This window comes from Denticeps clupeoides, chromosome 3, assembly GCF_900700375.1.
Source record: "Denticeps clupeoides chromosome 3, fDenClu1.1, whole genome shotgun sequence".
Taxonomy (NCBI): domain Eukaryota; kingdom Metazoa; phylum Chordata; class Actinopteri; order Clupeiformes; family Denticipitidae; genus Denticeps; species Denticeps clupeoides.
The window spans coordinates 6984353-7007904 of NC_041709.1; the positions used below are offsets into that span (position 1 = coordinate 6984353).

At 42.9% G+C, this 23552-nt stretch overlaps 1 protein-coding gene across 3 annotated transcripts in view; it reads right to left on the reverse strand.

Moving 5' to 3' along the window:
- Positions 1 to 1364: 1364 nt before the first annotated feature.
- map3k1 (mitogen-activated protein kinase kinase kinase 1, E3 ubiquitin protein ligase) overlaps positions 1365 to 23552 on the reverse strand; it is a 31215-nt gene continuing 9027 nt past the window's right edge. For 2 of the 3 annotated variants that reach the window (XM_028974349.1, XM_028974352.1), the window contains exons 2-19: positions 18262 to 18412; positions 17608 to 17874; positions 17332 to 17532; positions 16849 to 16965; positions 16562 to 16710; positions 16333 to 16454; positions 15873 to 15954; positions 13704 to 13881; positions 12533 to 12796; positions 10070 to 10191; positions 9463 to 9554; positions 9182 to 9374; positions 6973 to 8347; positions 6095 to 6410; positions 5633 to 5764; positions 4683 to 4825; positions 3889 to 4020; positions 1365 to 3790 (exon numbers count right to left, since the gene is read on the reverse strand). In XM_028974349.1, coding sequence (XP_028830182.1) covers positions 3641 to 3790; positions 3889 to 4020; positions 4683 to 4825; positions 5633 to 5764; positions 6095 to 6410; positions 6973 to 8347; positions 9182 to 9374; positions 9463 to 9554; positions 10070 to 10191; positions 12533 to 12796; positions 13704 to 13881; positions 15873 to 15954; positions 16333 to 16454; positions 16562 to 16710; positions 16849 to 16965; positions 17332 to 17532; positions 17608 to 17874; positions 18262 to 18412 — 4186 coding nt within the window. In that variant the 3' untranslated portion in view covers positions 1365 to 3640. The remainder of the gene's footprint in view (positions 3791 to 3888; positions 4021 to 4682; positions 4826 to 5632; positions 5765 to 6094; positions 6411 to 6972; positions 8348 to 9181; positions 9375 to 9462; positions 9555 to 10069; positions 10192 to 12532; positions 12797 to 13703; positions 13882 to 15872; positions 15955 to 16332; positions 16455 to 16561; positions 16711 to 16848; positions 16966 to 17331; positions 17533 to 17607; positions 17875 to 18261; positions 18413 to 23552) is intronic. The other variant, XM_028974350.1, reaches the window with a different exon arrangement.

The window sequence follows — 23552 nt, forward strand, 5'->3', positions numbered from 1 at the left end:
AATGTTACTTAAAGAGGTGAGCATCACAGCTAAATGAATACACACAGAAAAACAATGAAATCACACGCTGGGTGACAAGGTCATCTAATTTCAAAATGGTGTTCATTTCCAAGCTGGAAGCTATTACTTTAAAATACTTACAAGTGTGGATAGCGTTGTAAACTACAAGCAGTGTTTCTGAATAAGCAATTAATCTGTCAATAATTACTGTTTCTTACACACCTGTACAGAAAATACGAATTACACTTATATTACTCAAGGTATATCATGTTTGATATTTTTCCTGTACCTTTAATATTTGTACTGAATAAAACAAAATGATAAACTGAGCTGAATAACAAAAAAGACATGTTGATTTTTGCGAAAGCAAAATGACTATTCATATAATTTCTTAAATAGTTGTTCATGTCAAATATAATTCTCACCTTTGTTGCCAGATGAGAACAATAGATCTTTATAACTCGACTAATACAACCAAAATACCAGAAATGTTTAGACGTTCCTTACATTTTTTCCCTCAAAGATACTTTTATTGGATTTGAACCAGAAAAAGCTAGACAAGATGGAAGCGAAGGATAATGTATGACAGTGTAACAAGTCCAGGTGTGCGACAGCCTCACCAGTGGTAACACAAAGTGCAACTATAATGGATTACATTCTTTATGGGATTTAAGAATTGCAGACAAAGATTGAACTATGTCTCTCCAATATTTTCCTAGATCATGACCAGAAGATATGGATAAGCGAAGCCTCCTCACTCTCAAATTTAGACGTTCCTTACACTTGTATAAAATAAAATCCAAAAGAGGAAAGGATGCACCCAGAGAGTGGGTTTAGAAATCCAACAAATACCACCAGGATTAGAGAGGAAGTTGAAGGGCAGACCTGGGCAGGTAGCTCAGCAGCACCACTCTACGACCAGACATCGTGCTATGGAGCACAACAGCGAGTTCCGTCTTACTGGTGGAACCTACAGGCGGTTGGAGGCAGCCCATGATGTGCACAGTTGCAGAGTGCTGAGAAAGTCGATGAGACTCTCATCTCGTCCTCTACAGGGAGTACGTCTGCACAACGCAGTCAGGGAGATTTAGGAGGTGAATGAGAAGGTTAGTGTGGGTGTGGCTGAAGAGGCATGGGAATGCCTTGGGAGCAAACAACTGAAGAATGTTGGGAGCGGTCAGGGAGACCACATTGGGAGATGTTCCCAAATAAGGGGTGAAACACTGATAAGTGGCGGTAACCAGCTGATGACCCTGCGGCGAACAAATCTGGTGTCACTGGAGGTGCAGCAAGCCTAGGACCTGCCAGGAACAACCTGTACAAATGAACTTCAGCTTATAAAAAAGTACACGAGTACACAAAAATGTTGTTTTCCAATTTTTATTGCTATAAAGACAAACACCAAAATAAGTCCAATTTTGTTATAAAATGCTTCAGATGGGGTTAAAAAAAAAGCTTAATTAAAACCTCTTGATATTCAAGATCAAACATATAGCTTTAGCCCAATTTTACTTTGCTGAACCCAGAGTTTTCACAAGTTTATTTGCACAATAAAGGTGCTAATATAAGTTAGCCCTTAAACCCTGGAAATCTGTAAATCTTTGAAGACAAATAAAAAAAAAAAAATCAAAATATAAAAAATATATATGTAAATACATTTATATATGAAAGGAGGGGAGGGAGAGATAAGACAAGAGTGTGAGAGGAGGAGAGCAACAGAGAGAAACTTTGGTAAAAAGGAAAACTATAGGACACCTGAGGTAGTAGAGACTGGAATAAAACAGCATATTCTTTAAAAAATAAAGTACCACCGAGAGACACAGGATACAGAATGATTTCACACAAAACAATCAGTCCCACTCAGATAAAAAAAAAAAAAAAAAAAAGGCATAAGATTACATCACAAAGGCATCAAAACCAGATACCAGCAAGCTGGTGGAGACAGGTCAATAAGATAGTTCCAAAAGCATTGAAATATTGGTGGGAATTACAGGTATGACATTTAGGTAATACTGATTAGCGTTTACGAATTTGACCAAATACAGATTTTTTCCAGTATATATATATATTAAAAAAAAAAAAGACAAGAGTGCATAACTTTAAAGCTTTTACAAGTCACTGAAAGACGAGGGAAAATGTATGTATGGAAAAAATGTGGTATAAAAATACAGGAGTCAAGTACAATAACTTTAGCTACCAAAAAAATCTGATCTATTTACATTTGAACTCTCCAAGCTTGTTCAGCTTGTACTCCACATAAAGAAATATTTTTTTTATTAAATAAAATACATTTTCTGTTTACAATAAGGTTTTATCTTGAAATTATCAAAAATTTAAGTCCCTGGAAAACATGATTTATGCTAAGGGAGAATTCAAACACACAGAACAATGCATATATAAAAATGCATTTAAAAAAAACAACAACTTTGACCACCCTAAAAAAATGAGACACCAATGTCTTATTAAATCCTTAACTCCCTAGAGTAAGAACTATAACAGTTGTAGTTTATAAAACATGAAAAGAAAAAAATATCTGAGAGAGATGAGTTGATTTCAAGACATTCACAAGCAGTCTGCCTTTAACGCAGATGTCCCTCCACCAAACTCATTCAACAGCATATAATCTTTATATAGAAAAATGCATCAACAGGAAGTGACTTAAAACCTCTGATATACATTTAATACAGTTTAATTTTAATAACAATCCGTTTTGAATTATATTGTAAAAAGGCTGAAAACGTAGGGTTTCTGAAAGTCATATAATGTTACATAGAAGACCAGCACCTGGAGCATGGTTAAAACACCAGAGTTTCAAAAGGCTGATTTAGCATCACATCAGATGATACAAATATAGCTTGAAGCGAACTATGGGTTAATTTGTCAGCAGTATTTCTTAACACAAACAAAAGAATTTAAAAATCTTGAACAAACTATGTCTCATGCCCTATGGACCTCTGAGATTGGGCTCCTTTTCACCCTGAAATAGGCAAGAAGCTCATGAAGGGTCATGGTTAAATCAAACAGGATTCTCAATTTAAAATACTCTGAATCAAGAAATCAATTACACAAAACAGTATCATAGGCATTCACATTCGGCTTAAGGCTAGCAGTTTTAGCTAAATGTCGTTTCAATTGTCACCTTTCCCTGATTCACTTCTGAGATATACCCCCACCCCATCGACAAAAAAGCAAGCATTTTGGCCTGACAGTAATATGCACAAATTAAAAACGCTTTTACATGAGAGGACTCTAAAATGCAGTAAACGCAATGAAAACGTTGAACAAAAACAGAACTCCACATTCCTCTCGTATAAAACAATGGTGATTAAGTAGTAAGCAGGAAGTAGACGGTCACTGGGGGCTTCATTTCACTCATTAATTGTCTAATTCTCGTGTGTGAAGGGTCCGAAAATGTCCTGCAACAAATATGGCTACAAAAAGTGCTACAACCCAAGGCATGGCACTGTCAGAAGCACCAGAAGAAGTGTGTGTGTGTGTGTGTGTGTCTGATTACAGCAGTTTCACTGCAGAATTGCAGAAGCCTGCTCCCTGTGTGTGTGGCTTCAGCAGGCACAGCAGTGTGCGGCGGTGTGGGCCAGAGACAGGGTCTTCAGTAGTATGCGTGGCTGCGCTGGAGCTGCTACCAGCTGTGGCGGAAGATTGGGTGCTTGAGGAGCTCTCTGGATGGGGGCCGGTCAGTGGGCTGCAGCTCCAGGCAGCGCAGAGTGACATCACGCAGCCCTGCGGTCAGGTGTGAGGGGATGCTGGGCGCTGTCGTGGCACTGGCGATCTGAAGAAAAGGTGAGGGGTCAGTGCAAACATCTAATGGTCTAAAAGGTTTATTAGTAGAGGAGTTACAAAAGGCAAAAGGAACACTAATAATCTTACCTTGAATATGAGGGCCAGATGGTTGGAGTGTTTCTCTGCGTTCCAGGGTGGCTTGGCACAGGACATCTCTATGATGGCACAGCCCACGCTCCACACGTCACAACTTCGGCCGTACTGCTGGCCCCTAAGGACCTGGGCAGGAGGAGGGGGTATGGGTTTAAATGCAAGACCTGTATTTTTTTTTTCTGCTTAGTGAAAGGTCCCCACCCTCCAAATGCAAGCAGGTGTGGTTCTCAGAAATTGCCCCGCACATGCAGCCCCTGTAAGAGTTCAAGGCAGCTAAGAATCCGTTTATACTTTGTGCGTTGTACCACAGCAGACAGAAAGAGGAGGAGGACAGGACTTCATTTTAAAAGGGGCCTTTTGATTAATGCACTGCTGCAGAGCAACAAGCCAGCCAGGGCTAGCTGAACCCTGCTACTTAAACAAGGTCTGGACCACAATGATAACAAGGTATTGAGGGGTCTGGCCATTGTTGGTGGCTCAAAGGATAACAAATTTCATTCATTTGGAGTTAGTGAGGGATCCCAAATCCACTTTGCTGCACACGTGAGGCTGAATGGCCCACATAAGAGCCGTTGATTTTCCATCAAGCTCTGTCAGGATGATCATTTACATTTAAATAGACAAGACTGAAAAGCTAAAAGGAAAAACTGGCTGAGCATTTGGCAAACGTTGAAAGACGGAACTACAAAACAAAGGCTGATAAACGCAATCTAACTTCATCGTGATTTCCTCGGGCAGATACCATTCATAATCTAATCACAAATACAACAGTGCTTTAAGATTTGTACCTCAGGGGCCATGAAGGCGATGGTTCCCAGCAGCTGGCCCTGGAACTCTCCTGCCCCCGTGCCCTTAGAGGCCAGCCTGGCGGCGGCACCAAAGTCAGCAATCCGCAACCTCTGGCCAGTGCTGTCAATGAGCAGGTTGGCACCTAGACAGTGAAATTATGGCAAAAAAGAAATGCTTGTAAGTGAAGCAAGAAGGAAGGCTCTTTTCTGTGAATATCTGGACAGGCATTTATACCATTAGTGCTTTAGGAATGGCCCAAAAGTACACATGTACCTTCAGAACGGACTGTTTGTGTGTGGTTAAGAGGATAGGAATGATGTTGCACAACGCTGGCCACAAACCAAGAGCCACCTGGTTCAAATATTACAAAAAAAACAAAAAAAAAAAACACAGGGCAGCCAGATAACCGATATTTAAGCAGCTGGCTGGTGCTGCCCTGTCCCGGTGCAGCAGTGTGATAGGATTAGCTGCTTCAGCATATGGATCATGAGAAGCTTCTAGAGACGTCTAAGCATGTGTTTCCTGTGCAATCGTTAAGATCCCTGGATGATAAATAAATCAAATAAACCCTTCTGCTCAGGAGACATCACTGACATAGCAGACAGACGTATGGTATACGTTTCTAAGCACAAATGTCAGACATAAAACTGCAGAATGAAGGTATTCAAATCCAAATGCTCTATTCTTACAAATCTTAATTTTGCATGACTAGTTTTATTATTTTTTTTAATCGTTCACTGAAAAGAGCAGTTCAATAAGCCTGATATGACACTTTTTTTTTCTTTTTTACTTAACTGGTAGTTTTCCTGTCAGTCAAAAGCAGAAATACAATAAGAAAAACTGATTGTGCTGACGTTCTGTTGTAGACCCAATAGGAAAGTAATTTACTGCTCGCATGCTACAGTATTTCCTTTCATACTCTGGTGTTTGTCTCTGCATCCAGGTTCACCTTTGATGTCGCGGTGGATGATCTGGTTCTCATGGAGGTAGGCCAGGCCACGGAGGAGCTGCTCTGTGTAGTTGATGATCACACCCTCTTTGAAGGCACCATACTTGTTGAGAAGATGGGACACCGAGCCACCTGGCAAGGAAAAGGAATGTGCTTGAATTGTATTGCTTGCGTAAAGGCTGCAAATAATTATTTTTGTAAAAACCGGAACAGTCTCAAATTTGAGCAAAGCACACAGTCCGATTCCACCAAAGAGGAAATGAATACAGTGGCTGATTACTCCATAGCTTAGAAGATACTCTGCGTCCTGTGATTTAAAGCAATCTTTTCAAGTCCATTGTGTTGTTTACCCAGGTGTTCATAATTGTTAATCTTTGAAATATTTAATAAGACAAGTGAAAGCAGACAGCCAAAAGGAAAAGGAAAAAAAAAAACAGTAGCTGCGGTCTGGTGCAGTCCTACCTGCCATCCACTCCACAAACAGGTTGTAGTTGTTCTTCTCGCAGGTAGCGCCCAGCATGCGGATGATGTTGGGGTGGTTGAGGTGGCCCATCATGCGGATCTCCTCTCTGAGGGCCTCCACCACTTCCTCCTGCTCAGAGGAAGTGTTGCGCACGTACGTCACCTGCTTGACAGCCATCAGCGTACCGGTGCCAACATCCTGAGACTGATAGCAGGAGGAGAAGGCCCCCAGGCCAATCTGCTGGCCTTTCAGCCACTCCACACCCTCCCTGTAAGGCTGTTTCGCTTTGGTATGGCCAGGCAGGGTCTCGGGGGTCTGTAAAGAATACACAAAGAATTTCAAATAAGACGTACATTTTCAATTATTTTGCAATTGCAAATATATATAACAACATATATAAAAAAAAACGAAAGAAATGTGTGACTTTCGGTGTGTACTGTTTAAATGAACACTATGTTGCAATGTCCCGCTTGCTCCACACACGTTTGTTTGAGCATATCAAAATGCGTGTCTTATCATGCAACCAGTGTTAATATACACTGCCATGAGGAGCATGTAGCTTCAACAACTGCTCTGGATCGAGTTAAACAACCCCTTCTGCTGGGACTTTTTTTTAAATCTATTTTTCTATAATTTAAAACAAAAATGCTGTATATGATGCTGGCTACTCACTTTCAGATAGTGTAGTACTGGATAATTGCATGTGTGGAAAAGCTATATGAAACTAGTGCAGCCAGCACTAAAACCAACAAATAAACACGTGTTCCCTCTGAATTCCAATTGGTGACTTAGTGAAGTCACTGAATTAGTTCAAATCAACGGGGGAAAAAATCTCCTCACGTGGATATGTTACTTTTTACCACCTATCTGAACTTACATCTGCCTGAATGATGATCACATCCTCTCCCTTGTCCACCTGCAGCTGTGGAATGATGGGAAGGGCATCTTGAGCTCCAGACAGGGCCATGACCACCGCCAGAGCCTCCTCCTCCTCCGCTTCCATCTTTTCCTTGCACTTCTGATGCTGCGTCACGTCGTCTGTGTACGTACCACAACCGCTTCCCCTGCTGTTGCCCTCAGTGCCCACCTGCTCACCTGGAGACAGGACCGCAACCTCTGACTGGAACGTGACTGTGCCCTCACAAGGGCTGGGCATCATGGTGGCCTCAAGCAGGTCCTCCATGCTGGAGTTGAGCTCGGCGGAGGCATCCAGTCCGCGGAACCTCTCCTCTACATGTGTAAAGACGGAACATTCACTGGGGATGAATGCGTCGGTGCCACTGGCGGCTCCAGTGGCTGCAGATGTGGCATCTCCAGCAGCTGCCGCCTCATGCAGGTCAAGCTTCATGCCACTCTTGCCAGGTTGGTAGAGGGACTTGCTGCCATTGGAAGGGGCAGGCCGGGATGGCTTTGGTTTGTGGATCTGGTTGGATGGCAGGGGCCGGGCCTGCGTGAAGACGGGGGAAGGGAGTTTGTCTGCCTCTCTGCTGCTGCCAGTTCCTGTAGTTTTCTGCAGGGGAAACTTGCGTTGGCTGTTGGGAGAGGCTGTGGCTGCCAGCTTGCTGGGCACAAAGCTCTGAGGCCGGGAAGTCTTGGGGCTGGCAGCTGGGGAAGAGGGGAAGATGGAAGCGGGGGGTGCAGAAGGTGAGGGGAGCAGGCTGGGCTGTGGATGGGATGGGGAAGTTAGGCACTGACTCAGGGGTCGAGGCCTGGCCTGCACTGGAGGTTTTGAGTGTTCAATGGAGGAGGTTCCAGACGCAATGGCTGCCAGGCGGTCTGAAAGTCCTTCCTCATGTTCAGCCAGAGGCTTGGAACAAACCATTTGCTGCCCTCCAGGTCTTTGGGGCTGGGCTTGCCTTCCAGTGGCACATAGCTGCACAGTGTGCAATGGTGAGTTGTTTGCTGTGCCGCTGGGTGAGTTCTGGGGAGCTGCAGGGGGTTCTGTTAAGTGACTTGAAACCCCCATGATCCCTGCACCAGCCTCTGTGATCTGCAGCTCCTCCAGGCCTAAGTGAATTGCATCCAGGATGTCCATCTCCTCTGCGATGGCAAGCAAGCGGCGCCGCATGCGGGCATAGTGGGTGGAGCTTGTGGCGCTCAGCATGTCCAGCAGTTTGACAAAGACATGCGGTACACGGGCCACCATGCGTGCCGCACTTAAGAACACACGACGAGACAGCTTCCCAACCATGGAGTGGGAGTTATCGATGGACTGAAGCGCAAAGCTGAGCAGTGGTAACAGCTTCTGATACCTGGATGGGGACAGAGAAATAAAACAATGTTTTTTTTGTTTTTTTTTTAATAGGCCAGGAGAGTAGGCATAGCATTGGATACAAATGAAACATATAAAAATATTATGACAAGTGAGCATTAGATGTGCTGTAACTAACTGCTTTTCCATATTTTATAGTCCCTAGTAACAAATTAAATTAGAAACACATTCACTTTGGTTCATTAAAATCTTTGATTAAATAAAAATCAGGTGGTTAATTCTGATGAAACATGTCCCTTAAATTTCACTTACAGTGCAAGTTATCATATATCATACATAGAAAGCTACATTTACACTACAATAAAACAGTTTAGTCAATTAGAAATCTCCTCTTTTTTGATAGGGAACAATTGTTTGGTTCATTAAATAGACATCAAACAAGCCAAAAGTTACATTGTTCTGGTTGCTGTAAATCGTTGGTTATGATGGAATAACTAAATACATGTAGAGAGAAACTTTATTTGAGTTCCAATGGAATGTGTGTTTGTTAAGTTGAAGTCTGTCACTTCAAAAGATGAATTCATTATTAAAAAAGCCTTTTCAATTATCTTAGTAGAGCTGTAAGTCGCTTTACTTTACTTTAATAAAGTAAAGTGAAAACAATTGCACTAATTAAAGAAGCAATAAAGCTGTCCATCATACTAGTGTATACTACATCAGAACTGTCAATAGTTATTTCTTTTTACTTTGTTCCTTTCAAACCTAAACTAGTAGTGCAAGTATATTTAATGCTTTCCTGTACATTTGTTTTGAAATAACTATTCAAAATGTGTTATTAGAGAGGTGATGTGAACAGTGCTAATGTGTGCTGTACCTTTCCACCAGGTTCTGTGACTGGCTGCAGTGCCCTGCTGAGACGATGTGGGGGTAAAATTCAGCAGGGAACTCCAGCAGCAACCGATCGATTAGGCAAAGCCGACCAAGCAGAGCCTGCCAGTTATTGGCCTCTGTCTGGGGCCCGAGAATGCAGTTCAGGACATAGTCCACCCCGCCAATGCCTATGGACCCTTTATAAAGCACAAGCATTGTTTACACTCTTAAAAACTAAGCAGTTACACAACTGGAGATATACACCAGATGGTTCAGATATCGTACCTGCTTTGAGGATCTCTCTGCCCACAGCCAGCTCACCCATCTGTCCTTTGCACAGCTCAAGCAGAGTGGAGACTGACAACTGGCTGGTGCGGCTACAAAAGTGAACATAGGGCATAATAAAAATGCCAGATTTATGTTCAGTTCAGACTTGAGTTTGGGCTGCCAATAATTAAAAGGGTTAAAGTAGCCACTAAAGCCCAACTTTGGGACTGAGTGATGCTGTTCCATGTATACACTGTTCTTGAGTGTAATCCCTTTACCACTAGGTGGTAGCAGCATCAAGAAATTGCACTTAGCCAATTAAACCATGTCTTTCAGTGTGCAGCAAGAAAGCAAGTTTTAGTAAATCTTCTTCATAACAATAACACTAAATCACCGGTTCAAAGACACACAAACTGCACAAATAACTGGAATAAAGCACAATTTTGAGTGCCTCACAAGTACCTTAAAACGTTTTATTTAAATTATAATAGTCCTTTTTCTTTTATTTGTTTTGCTTTAAACAATCAGTTTCACAGACTGTGATGCATATCAACCTGAATACTGCATTCTGAATATTTAGGCAGTTAAATGGAACACAAATGGAAGATTTTGCCAGCAAAGTTACCTGTTGGCATCTGCACATTTGACCAGTATGGTCTCCACCACAGGGCGGAGAAGTTGCTGGAGACGACTGCGCTCAGTAAGGGAGTGGCAGGGAGTGTACACCAGCATAGCCCGCAGGGTTTTCTGTGAAGGACCAGAGAATCAGTGTTAAACCATCATTCTGCCCATTCAGTAGGTTTCCTTCTGTGCTTTGATATACAAACACTAACAGGGTTATGAACTGAAACAGTGGCAAGTCTGTAATGTAATATGACCAATCTAGACTGGTTCAGAAGCACTTTTGACCCCTGTATGTTGTGAGCATTCTATTCCTGAGACTCTATTGCCTATGAACCTCTTGGTCAGCTGACCAACACATGTGCAACACTAATACATATTTAAGAATGTTAAAAATACAAAAAATATTTATTGTATAATAACGCACTTATGTATGTTGCATTGTATTTTTTTTGTTTGAGAAACACCTTGTGTGTTGCAATCAAGCAGTAAAGTGTCTTTACTTAAAGAGCAAAAAACATGCAAATATTCAAATAAAAATTGCAAAGAAAATTGCAAAAAATATACAATGCATTTAATGGGGAGGTGTTTCGGGCATGTCCTGCTGGCAGGAGGCCCCCGGGTTGACCCAGGACAGCTGGAGAAATTATATCTCCAATCTGGTCTGGGAACGCCTTGAGGTCTTGCCGGAGGATCTGGTGGAGGTGGCTGGGGAGAGGGCTGTCTGGGATTCCCTACTTGGGATGCTGCCCCCCCAACCCAGACCAGGATTAGTGGAGGAAGACGATGACAACGATATAATGCATTGATTAATTATGCTGTATATCTTCAAAATGAAGGACAAGCTGCATGATTTTTAGTAGGTTTCAGCGAAAGGAAAGAGGGGGCAAGTGAGAATGTGTTCCCTGCATCCCTGAGATGGGAGTGACGTGAGTTGCACTTAACACATAGCCCAGCACACAATACTTTTACTGCACTTTACTTGCACCAAAGAAAAAAAAATCATTACTTTCTTATTACACAACATTTTAAATCAAATGTTTAAGTTCTGGTCCAGAAAAGGTTTAATCTTTTTTTTTTTTTTTTTTTATACAGTAAGTGACACACCTTTACACGATCTTGTTGAGTGGGGAGAAAAAAAATCCTTAGGAGTAAGAGGCCTCTTCAAAGCACCATTCTGACCCGCTGGCGGTTCCCTCGAGATTCCCTCGAGTACACAGTATTTTTAGTGCACGGCAGGTCCCCCCCTTCCTTTGTCTTTGCAGAATACAGCAATACGGTCCATTCACACTAAATATGAGAGGCCCTCTTCTGCCAAGATCACAAAACTTTTTCTCTCTTCACAAATGCTAGTCTCAAAAGCAAAAAGTGCCAGGGCAGATGTCAACTCACAGAAATCTGCGTTATGGAGAGACAAGATGGAGGAGGCAGGAGAAAAAAAAAAAACAGCACCGCACTATTGTTCTTTAAGAAGCGATTAAATAGGTTAGGAGAGCAGGGAAAGAAACCTTTCTTTCAAGCATGGAGATCCCTGCTGTGGCCGACTTTTAGACTTCCCGGCTGAACTGAACTCTTAAAACGCAGACAGCGGTGGAGTTTGTCGCGACTGAACTTTGGAACGGCTCAGCCAGGAAAAACAAATCTGGACGTTGTACTTGCCTCATTCCCATATCCCCTGGTACTGATGACTAATGGACTCCTGTGTAAGAGCTCCACTGTGCGTGGAGTTGTCAGATTGAGGCAAATTATTAAATAACAAAAAATATATATTTATATATAAAATATATGTTTTATTATTGCTTACATAATATTTATTTGTGCATTTTGTGCAAATACAAGAGTCCAGAGATTTCCCCCCCCCCCACCATGTTGTTTTTTTATTTAATTTAAGATTTTATTTTTTTGTTATTTAATGATTTGCTCAAGCTGACAACGCCACGCACAGTGGAGGTTTAAATAAATAAATAAAAGGTATGACTTAAGGTTGACACCCCTTAGATCCCCTTAGAGCCTTACAGGGACCATACTAAATGGCACACCTCAAATGAAATTGTCTGTACATCACACCAATACTTCATGAATGTAATGGCATTGCATTGCAACATTTGAATGTTGAAGGAAATAATGAAGGTGCAAGAATTTTGGATACCCAGTGCAAAGATTTTTAAAGTAGATACGTCAGTGTGTCATAGGGAACATTTCCTTCTTTGATAAAACAAAAATTATAAAAAGATTCATTCTAGTTATAAAATCTGAGCCAAGTTCACAGTCATATTGAAGGACTTGATAACTGCACACACATGAATGACTATCAAACCATAAATTGAGGTACCAAGACGTACTATTGCCAGGCAACCATAACAAGCACTGTTACTGCATGAGAAAAATCTCTTGTGACTTCATAACAGATTACATTGCAGATGTAAGAACATGGTGGGGTGATTAAACACACGGGCAGGGAACTCACAAGCGCAGCCACGTAGACCTTGTAGACTGGGTCAGCGCAGACCATGGAGAGCACGCTGCAGCAGGACTCCACCACCACCTCTCCAGACACTTCCCCACACCCGCCTCCACTGGCCACGCCCAAACCTGAGTTGCCACCCAGTGAGCGCTCCCCATTGGCCAGCAGCAGAGCGCCGCTCACATCATGGGACAGTCTGCGAAGCGCCATCTCCCGGATGTTCCAATTACGTGAGAACAGACAGCCCACCAGCTCCATACCAAAGACCTGAGAGGGGAAAACATATATTGACCTTTACATGAATTGCTTCATCATGTACATTGGGTATTTATTAACAAAGAAAAACTGAAATATCACATGGTCCTAAGTTTTCAGACCTTTTGCTGTGACTCATAAATTTAACTCAGGTTCTGTCAATTTCTTCTGATCGTCCTTGAGATGGTTCTACCCCTTCATTTGAGTCCAGCTGTGTTGGATTATACTGACTGGACTTCATTAGGTAAGCCACACCCCTGTCTATATAAGACCTTACAGCTCACAATGAGTGTCAGAGCAAATGAGAATCATGAGGTCAAAGGAACTGCCTGAAGAGCTCAGAGACAGAATTGTGGCAAAGCACAGATCAGGCCAAAAAATCCTGCTGCACTTAAGGTTCCTAAGAGCACAGTGGCCTCCATACACCTTACATGGAAGGCATTTGGGATAACCAGAACCCTTCCTAGAGCTGGCTGTCCAGACAAACTGAGCTATGGGGGGAGAAGGTGAATAAGGACCTGAAGGACTCAATCTCTGGAGAGACCTAAAAATGAATGTCCACCAACGTTTACCACCCAACCTGCCAGAACTGGATTGGATCTGCAAGGAAGATCGGCAGAGGATCCCCAAATCCAGGTGTGAAAAACTTTCCCAAAAAGACTTGTGGCTGTATTAGATCAAAAAGGAGCTTCTTCTAAATACTGAGCAAAAGGTCTGAATAATTGGGACCATGTAATATTTCAGTTTTTCTTTGTTAATAAATCTGCAATTCTGCTTTTCTGTCAATATGTGGTGCTATGCATGAGGGAACAAATGTACTTAAGCAAATGAGTGCAATAAAACAAAATATAACATACTTTCTGTGCCCACTGTAAGTTTCCTTCAACACCCAAATAATGATGACCTGACTGTATCTCACCTTGATCCAAGGCTCTGCCAGCTCTTTGTAAGTTTGAGGAATCTGCTGCATGCCATAGTGTGGCAGGGCAAAGTCACCTTCTGACTGGCCTACTCTGGAGCTCTCACTCGGGGTTGAGGACGAGGCCTGAGCCTGAGAGCGGCTGGAGCCTCCCTCCAAGGAGGAGGATGGGTCATGGCTATGGGGACAGAAAATAGAGAGAGAAAAAAAAAATCTTGTAGGGCGACGATCACTCTGAACAGTGCACCTGTGCATACAGTGGTGGTGTGTGGGTATAATTACAGTGAATTAACTAACACAATGAATACTTAGATCACACACATGGATACATACTTCAGCTAAAAACACAGATCCCTTGTGGTCGCTTCACTTTTGGAATCTTTGACTATGAGACAGCAAAAGCTAAAGTCAAATACAGCTCAGTTTCTGGAAAATGGACCATTTTGTTAAATGAGGCACTTTTTTCCCCATTAAGATGATTTGCACACCTCAAGGGTCATGATGAACCATCAAGAATCCTAAGCCAACAAAAAAGAAACACAAAAAGTACCTGAACTCAGAGCCTCATCTGACAAAAACAATACAAGCATTCTGTCCAATTAGAATAATTATGGCAGTCTCAACATGAAAAACAATGGGCTACAGTTTCAGATATTGTTTGGAGTGTGTATAACCCCCCCACGTTGGAGCCAATTTCATGTCTGCAGGGGGAAAACACACCTTGAAATGTGCTACTATCATTTCAGACCTGGGCAGACACACAAAACAAGGGTGGTGCCTCTCTGTCTAGCTCACCTAACCACAAGGAAGGGATCCAAGGAAGGGGGAAGTAGGGGAGCCCAAAAAGTCCCATTACTTAACCATTTAGTGGTTAAGTCAAAATTTAACAAAAGAAATACTGTATCTCTATGTATTTCAGTGCAGCAATCTGGTTCAATGATTAAAACTCACAGCTTTGGCATTACAATCATCATGAAGCTGTAAGATGTTGCACTGCAACTGGAGTAAACCAGGAGCCAGGGACCAGAGCAGTCGGGAGTCTGATGCAGCTCCAGAGGAGGCGGCGGTGTGAGAGAGAGACATGTCCACTGGCAGAAAAATCACACAATGCTGTGAGGGCAAAAGGTCTAATTTGAGCCCTGTTGACACTAGCATTCTTGAGCTCCCACCGAGGGCTTAGCTGCTGGGGCGGATAAGACTGGACCAGAGGGCTGCTTGGCATACCTCTTTAGTCACACCATGGTACAGTGATGGCACTGAATCGTTTTTTTTTTTTTTTTTTCTTGTCATTTTTAGATGTGGCGGGGGAGGGGTGCAGGCATCTTTTCCTGTCCCTGGTGCTACTGTGCAATCTGCCACCAGGCGATTGACTGTTCCGCTGAGATTTCCTTGCGCTTCGGTCTTATCAGTCTGCTCCATGACAGCAGTTGCTGCTGCTGCATCAGCCTTGCAGGTGCTTCCTGATACCCAGACAACAGTAACACAAGCCCCTAAATCACACAACAATGCCTAAATGTTCCTGGGGTCTTTCTAAGAGGATATTTTAACAAAACCATTTCCTAACCATTTTCATAATAATTTGAGAAGTAGGAAAAAAACATGCAGTTGGTTCCTAGAAAGGTTTTCACAGTACAAATGATTAAACAGCCCTTCAATGGATGCTCTGTTTTAATGGCCATATTACTGGCTGACATTACAATGCATGGCATTGGAGTCTTTTGTTCTGTGAATTGCACAGTGTGCAAGTGCATGTTTGTTTACACATACACATACACAGCAAAGTTAGAACTGAAAATCTTGTGGGGTTCACTGTGATAGGACATTACATTGATCTGTAATTAAGGCTACTGCTTTAAAGACTAGAATATCATGGATTTTTTTTGGCAGATTTGCACCTTAAGCCTATCATGGGGTTGTACACAGACTCTGTAATACCATACCCGATCTGTACGTTGCACATGGCTGTATGCTGTGATGTGTGTTGGGTATAAGGACTTGTTACTGGCTATAAAAGAATCTAAAATCTAAAACAATATGGAATAAACATTTGCCAAACAAATTCCATACATTCATACGTAAGGATGGAAGCACAGTGGGTCTGGTCCTTTTAAACCGGTTCACTCACACAGAAACAGATACTTTTGCAATCACACTAGAAGACTTAATTACCTGTAAAAATCATGGGACTTCCACCTGGCCCTGCAAAGGGGGCAGATCAGAGGTTCGTGGTTCCGTCGGCATTCCTCGGCCCCTAGAATCCACAAGAAAAAGGACAGAATTTAATGCAGCGGAAGATTCAAGAATGAATGCCTTTTGACCACCTGTCAGTGCCGATTTGGACTGCAATAACGCCATGTCCCAGTTAGGATGAGGCCTTGAGCCTGAAGTGGCACCACTCTTTCAACAGCCACACAGGATGGACACAGACAGCAGGGGGTGGCAGGCCCATCGGTGCGTGAACCCTTTCATGGATGACTGCAAGGACTCAATAAATGCCAGATTGTTTGATCTAAGCTGATGTGTACGAGATGTCTAATGTGTATGCTGGCCTTGTTATAATGATATTTTCCTAGCTTCTGGCAGCAGACACTGTAAATAACTGTTTGTGTATATGTGTGTGTAAACTCACAGATGGACATGCAGTGGTGGTGCAGCTTGTTTCTGCAGCCTTCCTCACATACAGTCAAACTTTCTTCATCCAGCATGTCCAGCAGACAGATGGGACACATCTGTTCCTCCTCATCCTTCACACTGCAGCCACAGATAGATACAGACAGTCCTTTATAAACATTTCATACACCAATCCAAAAAAGCTGAGCTACCAGCTTGCCATTATCCCACATCACTTTAAATTTCACCTGCTCTCATTGCTGGAGGTGGAGGTGCTGGACGTACAGGATGTGTGAGAGTTGGACATGCGTGAGACAAACTTCTGAATGGTGCTGCGGGAGGGAGCTTTGATCCGAGAGCTGCGGCGATTGTGGTACTTTTGAAAGAGGGTCTCCACCTGGAACCACAGACAGCATGAGCACAGAACAGCACAAAAAAATATTGCTACAATAATATTGATCACACAGCATACGTTCATGATTAAATCAGAAAGACAAACATATAACGTCTCATTGCAGTTGAATAAGTTCTTCACCTCAAAGTTCTTGAGTGTCTTTCTCCAGAGCAGTGGGTCTGAGGGCTCCAGCTGAAACACTCTGAGCATGACAAAGAGGACGTGGATGCAGAATGCCCCTCGACCACAGCTGCAGGTCTACGATGGAGGCAAAGAAATGCAATAGAAATAGATATTCATTTCTACCTAATTTTGCATGAATATAGGGTGTAAAATAGACTGATTGTTTTACGGCTGATTCACACCAGCAGAATCTGCTGCCTCCTAATTCAACTCATTTAATTTTCAAAGCAATACTGTGATTTTCCAAGTTTCATAAACTCATAGTGGTTTCAGATGCTACATGACTAAATAAAATATCTAAAGCTCAAGTAGTTTTGAACAGACTGCAAATATTGTGCAGGTACATTTACTCTGGCCGTGAGTGAGTTATGTGGAATAGCACACACTGAAGTTTCTTATTTGAACAGAACACTTCGCCACTTCCTGTTTGATCCGGCCTACCTGTGGACCTATGAACACCCTGTATTTGTTGTCTGGGCTGTCTCCTCCAATCAGGAAGGAGTTGGGTCCTATTTGCTGCAGCAAATAGAGACGGGCCCTCATGACCTTGTTGACCCGGCGGTTTGTTTCTTCAGGGCTGTAAGGTGAAAAGCCATCTGGGGAAGGAGCCCTTCGAGGGGGCGTGACCCGGCCACTCTGAAACTAAGGAAGGAACATTTTGAAAGGGAGGTTACACACCGACACTGTGTTTTAATACGTATAGTGTACATAAAACACCTTATAGCAGCGAGGATCATGGTGGAGGACGTTCTGTAAACTCACAGGGACTGGAGATGCCCTCTTCCGATGCACACCGGGAGACTCTGGTTTTCCGATGAGCTTGCTAGTGGAGGAAGAGGAAGTGGAGGAAGAGGAAGAGGTAGGCCCCGGGGAGGGGCTGCGCCTCCCCCTGGTTTGCATGGTGGTGTTTGCACCTTGGCCCCACTCGGCTCCAACCTGGCCAACCTCAGTTCCATCTGGTCGGAGTGGGATGGGCTTCACAACCTAAAGTGCAAGGAAGAGATCGGGTCAATCGCAGGCCAACAGACCGAGGGCAGGAACCCCTGGAGGGAACAGCATGTGCAGAGAGTAGGTTGGGCACACAGGTCACAAACGAAACTAGGTCTGATTAATAGAACTAAAGCTTGCACAACCCTGCAGTAAACGGTAAACAAAAAGACAGGGGAACATTTTAAACAGATCTGAAGTCCAATTTCTGTAGCACCAGTTGCTTTAAAATGTTTAAATTGTTTATTTAAACAATGGTGTGCAAAAAACAATAATAACTCTTATAATAACCAGGAATATAATACTGACTCTGAAACAATCTCTGATCCTAAACATGCTGGTGAAAAATATCTGAAATGGACAACATGTCTAGTGAACACTCACCACTGGACCTCTGCGACTCCTCCTCTCCAGCCATTCATGCTTCCAGGTGGGCATGCAGGTGGCCTTGAGCTTCTCCCGGATCATGCGCTCCTCTGGCCGATCCTCCATCTTCTGCAGGCCCCGAGGTGTGTCTTTATTCTCCATGTCGCGACTGCAAATGGTGACAACATGAAACAACAGTTGGATCAAGGCTGACTGTAACCATTATACAACAGGAGTAGGGATGTTTTAGTAAAGGTTTAGAAGGGCTTTGGACTAAGTGAGGCAATTGTGTTAAGTACAGTAAAAATTGCACACAGTTAACTACTGACAACAACAACTCTTCTATCAAATCAGTCAATAAATGAGACATTTCATAATTAACATGCACGCACATCAAACCACAACCACACAAAAAAGAAACTCTGCACCACTATGTGCACAAGGCATGAACAAACAAGTACTCTACAATTCTCACTTCATACATGCCATGGTCATACAACAGGCATGGATGCGCCATTTGGCCATAGAGGATGGTGGTCAGGGAGGGGACTTCAGAACAAATATTCTGCCCTGTGCAAGAGGATGTTATGATAAGGAGCCGCTGCAGTCTTGGCCCATTGGATTTACAGTACATCATACAAATGAGGTCTGACAGCATTGTTCACTGGCCACCCCACGCTGCTGTGTGAATGGAGGCCTTTCAGGGCCAAAACACTTAGTCTGCCTTAAATAATAAAAAAAACAAAACACACAACACACACACACACACACACACACACACTAAAAATTAAGATTAAGCTCCTAGATATAGGTGTAATCTCCAAATTATTTCCAAAAGGCCCAATCAACAGACAAATAAATTAAAAAAATTTATAGTACATTTATAGTACTATAGTATAGTAAAAAAAGAATAGTACATCATAAGCTTATTAAGCCAAGCGTGTGGCCCACCCCCACCAGATCTTATCACAGGATGAGATGGGGTAGAGGGAGAGTGTTGACGGGGCCAGCTGAAATGAAAGAGCTTGGTTTTTAATGAACTGCTGAAAGGCAGCCGGACGGATCCCTCCTGATGTGGGACTCGGCCGCCTGGCTCAGCCCACAGATGGGTGGGGAGGTCATGGCTAGGGGAAGGGCCTTCATAGCTAACGACCATCCTTTTCATTAATAGTGCAACCAGCAGGCACACTTCTCCTCCAGACCTCCTCGGCAGTGCAGTTAAAAGAGGGAGAACTACAAAAGAAAACTGCTTTTTTTATTTTCAAGTGCAGAACAGGAAAGATGGACTTCCTGCAGCAGCGCGCTTGTTTTTTGAAGCGCATCTGCAGATGGAGCGGACAGGAAGTGCACGAGGGACTCTACCCAATGTTTTAACAACTTTTACTTAAGTTTGAATGGCGTTTTATGCATTGGGGCTGGAAGACCCATGGGCTTCTTGATAAATAAGGATTTCAGTAGAGCTCAGACACTATTTTGGGGGTTTAAATAAGCCCAGATTTGTTCAACAAAAACACAACACTATAGAAACAGCATTATCATGCGCTAAACAAAATATGGCAGTCTATAGCAATTATGCAGTAACAATATATTTTTAAAAACTTCACATTGTCTTTGAACAGAGAGTTTATAAAGCACTGGACTAACATGAGCAGAGCAACAGGAGACCTTCATTCCCCACTGCTAAGGGGAGCAGACTTCTCAAGATTCAGAGCCAGGATCAATGAAACTAGATAGCAGGAGTTTAGCGTTTCTCCACTGAATGAAAAGGTCGTGGTGGACAGGCCCTTGCCTCTCAAATTACAGCTATCCCACAGTGCCATGGGTTGAAAACAAAGGGCCATTGTGAGCCATGCAGGTGGGACGTGGAAGGGCCGGCGGCTGGGAATCCATTTCAAGCCTCCACGTAAGCCGAGACTGTGCACCCCACACACACACACACACACACACACACACACACACACACACACACACAGCATGTTGACGGAGCACACCCTTTCTCATGGGCCACACCACTCCCAAAACTCAGGTTACAGGTCACACAAGCAGTAGGGACAGCAAAGGACAAGGACTTCCTAAAAAGCAAAAGTGAGAGGGATCAAAACGGTTCCTCTGGTGTCCATGCCGCAACTAATTTTATTGCATAATAACATTTTGAACATCTATACACGCATGTTCGGAAGCTTGTGCCTATTAGAGGGAAGCACTGCAGCTCCTTCGTTTGGGGGTCCCACGCAATCCAGAGCACTAATCACAAACAATGCAGATTATTTCAGCTACACATCACATGACTGGAAGTAACATGACTTGAGAAGATCCTTGAAGACTTCACATTCATGAAAAACCAAGCAGACCTGTGAAGTTTCTATGAAAATTGTCCCCATTGGGGTTTATCACAAAAAGTCTAGATGAACTGGTAAAAGCTGATGCTTTTAGCTGATCACAATATGAAATATGTTGCACACTTCAGAGTTCTGCCTTGCTTCTACTACTGTACTACAGCTGCTGTGGTGTAAACGTTCAGAAATGACTTCCTCTTTTTCAGTGCAGAGCAGCAGTTCCTTTCAGAAACAGGAAAACAGAAGAGGAGATCCTGAGCACGTGCACATCACACAGTATGGGCGGAACAAAGAATCATGCGGATCGGCGGAAAATAACAGCGTGACCTAGGCACTGTCGGTAGGGTTGACCATAAAAAAAAAACAGTCATAAAGGTGGCAGCCTCATCCGGTGCCTCAGAACACCGGATCACCTGCTAGGGGAACCCCTTTCCCTTTCACTCACACCTAAGGGAAGGTGCGGACCGTAATGTGATCGGCCCTTATGAAACAAACAGTTGTTGTCATGACTGCTACCATGTGAACCATGGACCCCAGGGTGGGACCTCCTGCATTAGCCTGAGTGCACAGTGGATTATTATATAAGGGGCAATAGTGGCATCAATTTGGCTCCTGCATTGCACAACATAGGGGAAACCAACACCCATGGGCCTTACAGAAAGCTGACTATTACATGCACACAGCAGAACCACCAAGTCCCAATAGAATGACAAAGTAGTTTTGTTTCCAAACGCTACACCACAAACAGAAAGGTGCCTATGTACTTTGACTTGCAATTTCTAACCTTCTCTAAGACCTATAAAGAGAATCTGTTAAAATAAAGACAGTTCAGAATCATTGAAGGTCTGAACGGAGACAATTTCATGCATGATTATTGCCAGACATAAAGGTGGGTACAAGCACATTATAAAGTTCCATGAACAACATTGGAACATGTAAATCTTTCATAATGCACTGATAAGGACATTTGCTGGATTTAAATAAACATGTGTAAAACACTAACTCTCAGTTGCAAATGCTTCTAACAAAAAGGTTAGATGGTGAATACAAAAGTCAACTAATATCAAGCGATTAGAAAAAAACACATACATTAACAAGCAGAATATTAGGAAATATACTGACAACCATATCACCATAAACTACTATAGCGTAATTGAATGTTATTATGCAAAAAGAAAAATATTTTACATCATAAAAAGACCTAGAACTCTTAATTAGTATTATATAGGCCGATGGCTGATTACATTTGGTCTTTTTATGAATAATAAACAAAAGTGGCCTCCATTGAATGAATAATAGAACAGAAATAAGAAGAATCACCTTCTGCGCGTAACTGTTCCTCAGCTTGCTTCCATTGCAGCCTTTGGGATGAACTCCAGTGCCCATCTATTAATAGTATGGTCTTGCTTGTTGTGGGCTCAATTTAGATTTTATTTTAAGATGCTGAGGTGGAGTCTTGTAACAAATGATACCTGAATTTAGAGCTGGCAGACACATCAGACAGTACAGTGGAGCCTGAGCTGCTTCGATATTAGCAATGGCTGGTAGAGCTACAGAGGAACAAGATTATCATTACAGCCTCCACTCTCCTACATACAAACAAGGTAAAAGAGGTAGATTTTACCCTTAATCTTCTCATTTTTCGTCAACCAATTTACATCGATTAAGATCAGATTGACTTCTTTAACTACCCAAGATTTTAGGCAGGCTGAGATTTTCATTCCTTAACTCAACAAATTAAACTTCTATATGCTAATTGTGCAAAATATAGCAGGGAAAAGCTTTTGGCAAAAGAGGTCCTGGGGGTTGGTCAGCGGTGGCCTAGGCAGGTGGGAAGAGTGGCTTCACTGCTGGTTCACAGTGGTTTTGGAATGTGGATGGAATGCCGGGAAATTCCTCTCTCGCCATGCCACTAGCTGAAACACCACCCCCAACCAGGAACCAAGACGCCCCTCTGCCCCCTGATCTCCAGCTGCAGAGAGCGCAGCCTGGTTTCAGCAGGGGCAGCCTCACTGCAACCTTCTCGTTCAGTGAGCTGCCTTAAAACACTGCTGTAAACCAAAAGCTGATGACATTACAGTTCTTCTGGGAGGCAACTACGCAGCGCAGGCAGTGAGTTCTGAAGAGTCCCAGTCTCTCTCTCTCTCTCACACACACACACACACACACACACACACACACACACACACACACACACACACTGTCCAATTCCTGCTCTCCCTGTACGGCCCGCCTCCACACCCAACATGTCAGGGCAATTGTGCCAAATGAGCTGATGAACAGACAGTACATTTAATGGCCCACTATCCAGAGAGGGCTGGAAGTGGAGCACGGCCTCTGGACGGAGGGAGGGAAGGGGTGGGAATGAGGGGTTTAGCTGGCTTTAGGATGGAGGGGGAGGGGACCCCAAGCCATTTTTCTGGCACACTCTGCAAAAACCCCAAACCTGCAGCCCCTAAAGCCCAAATGGTAAGACAGGTACAGCACTTCTCAGATGTGCATAATAACAGAAAAAAAAAATTCAATGAGGGCAAACCATGCAGGAGAAACCTAAAACACAAAAAAATTCAAATGAAAATCAATTTTCTCACTGGTGGTTAATTTTTTTTATTGATTATTAGACTTTTTTAAACTCACTTATAGGTCCTCTATCATGAAAATTTCACTTTGTGAGATTATTTAACATTAATACGAGTTGTCTGAAATTTGAGTCATGGCAACTGGACTTTCTTTAATTATTTCTTTCTTTTCACTTCTTTTCTTTAATGTAGAGACATTTCATTCTGCATCCACAGAACTTTGTCCATCTTAATATGAGTATTGTCAATATTATTAAGAGTTCCCCTAGCCTGTCTACAGTCCTGCAGTGGCTAGAAATAATATGAGGTGTAAAGAGACATGTATTTTTGTATTTCTGTAAATGTGTGTGTGTGTGTGTGTGTGTATATATATATATATATATTTATTAGTATA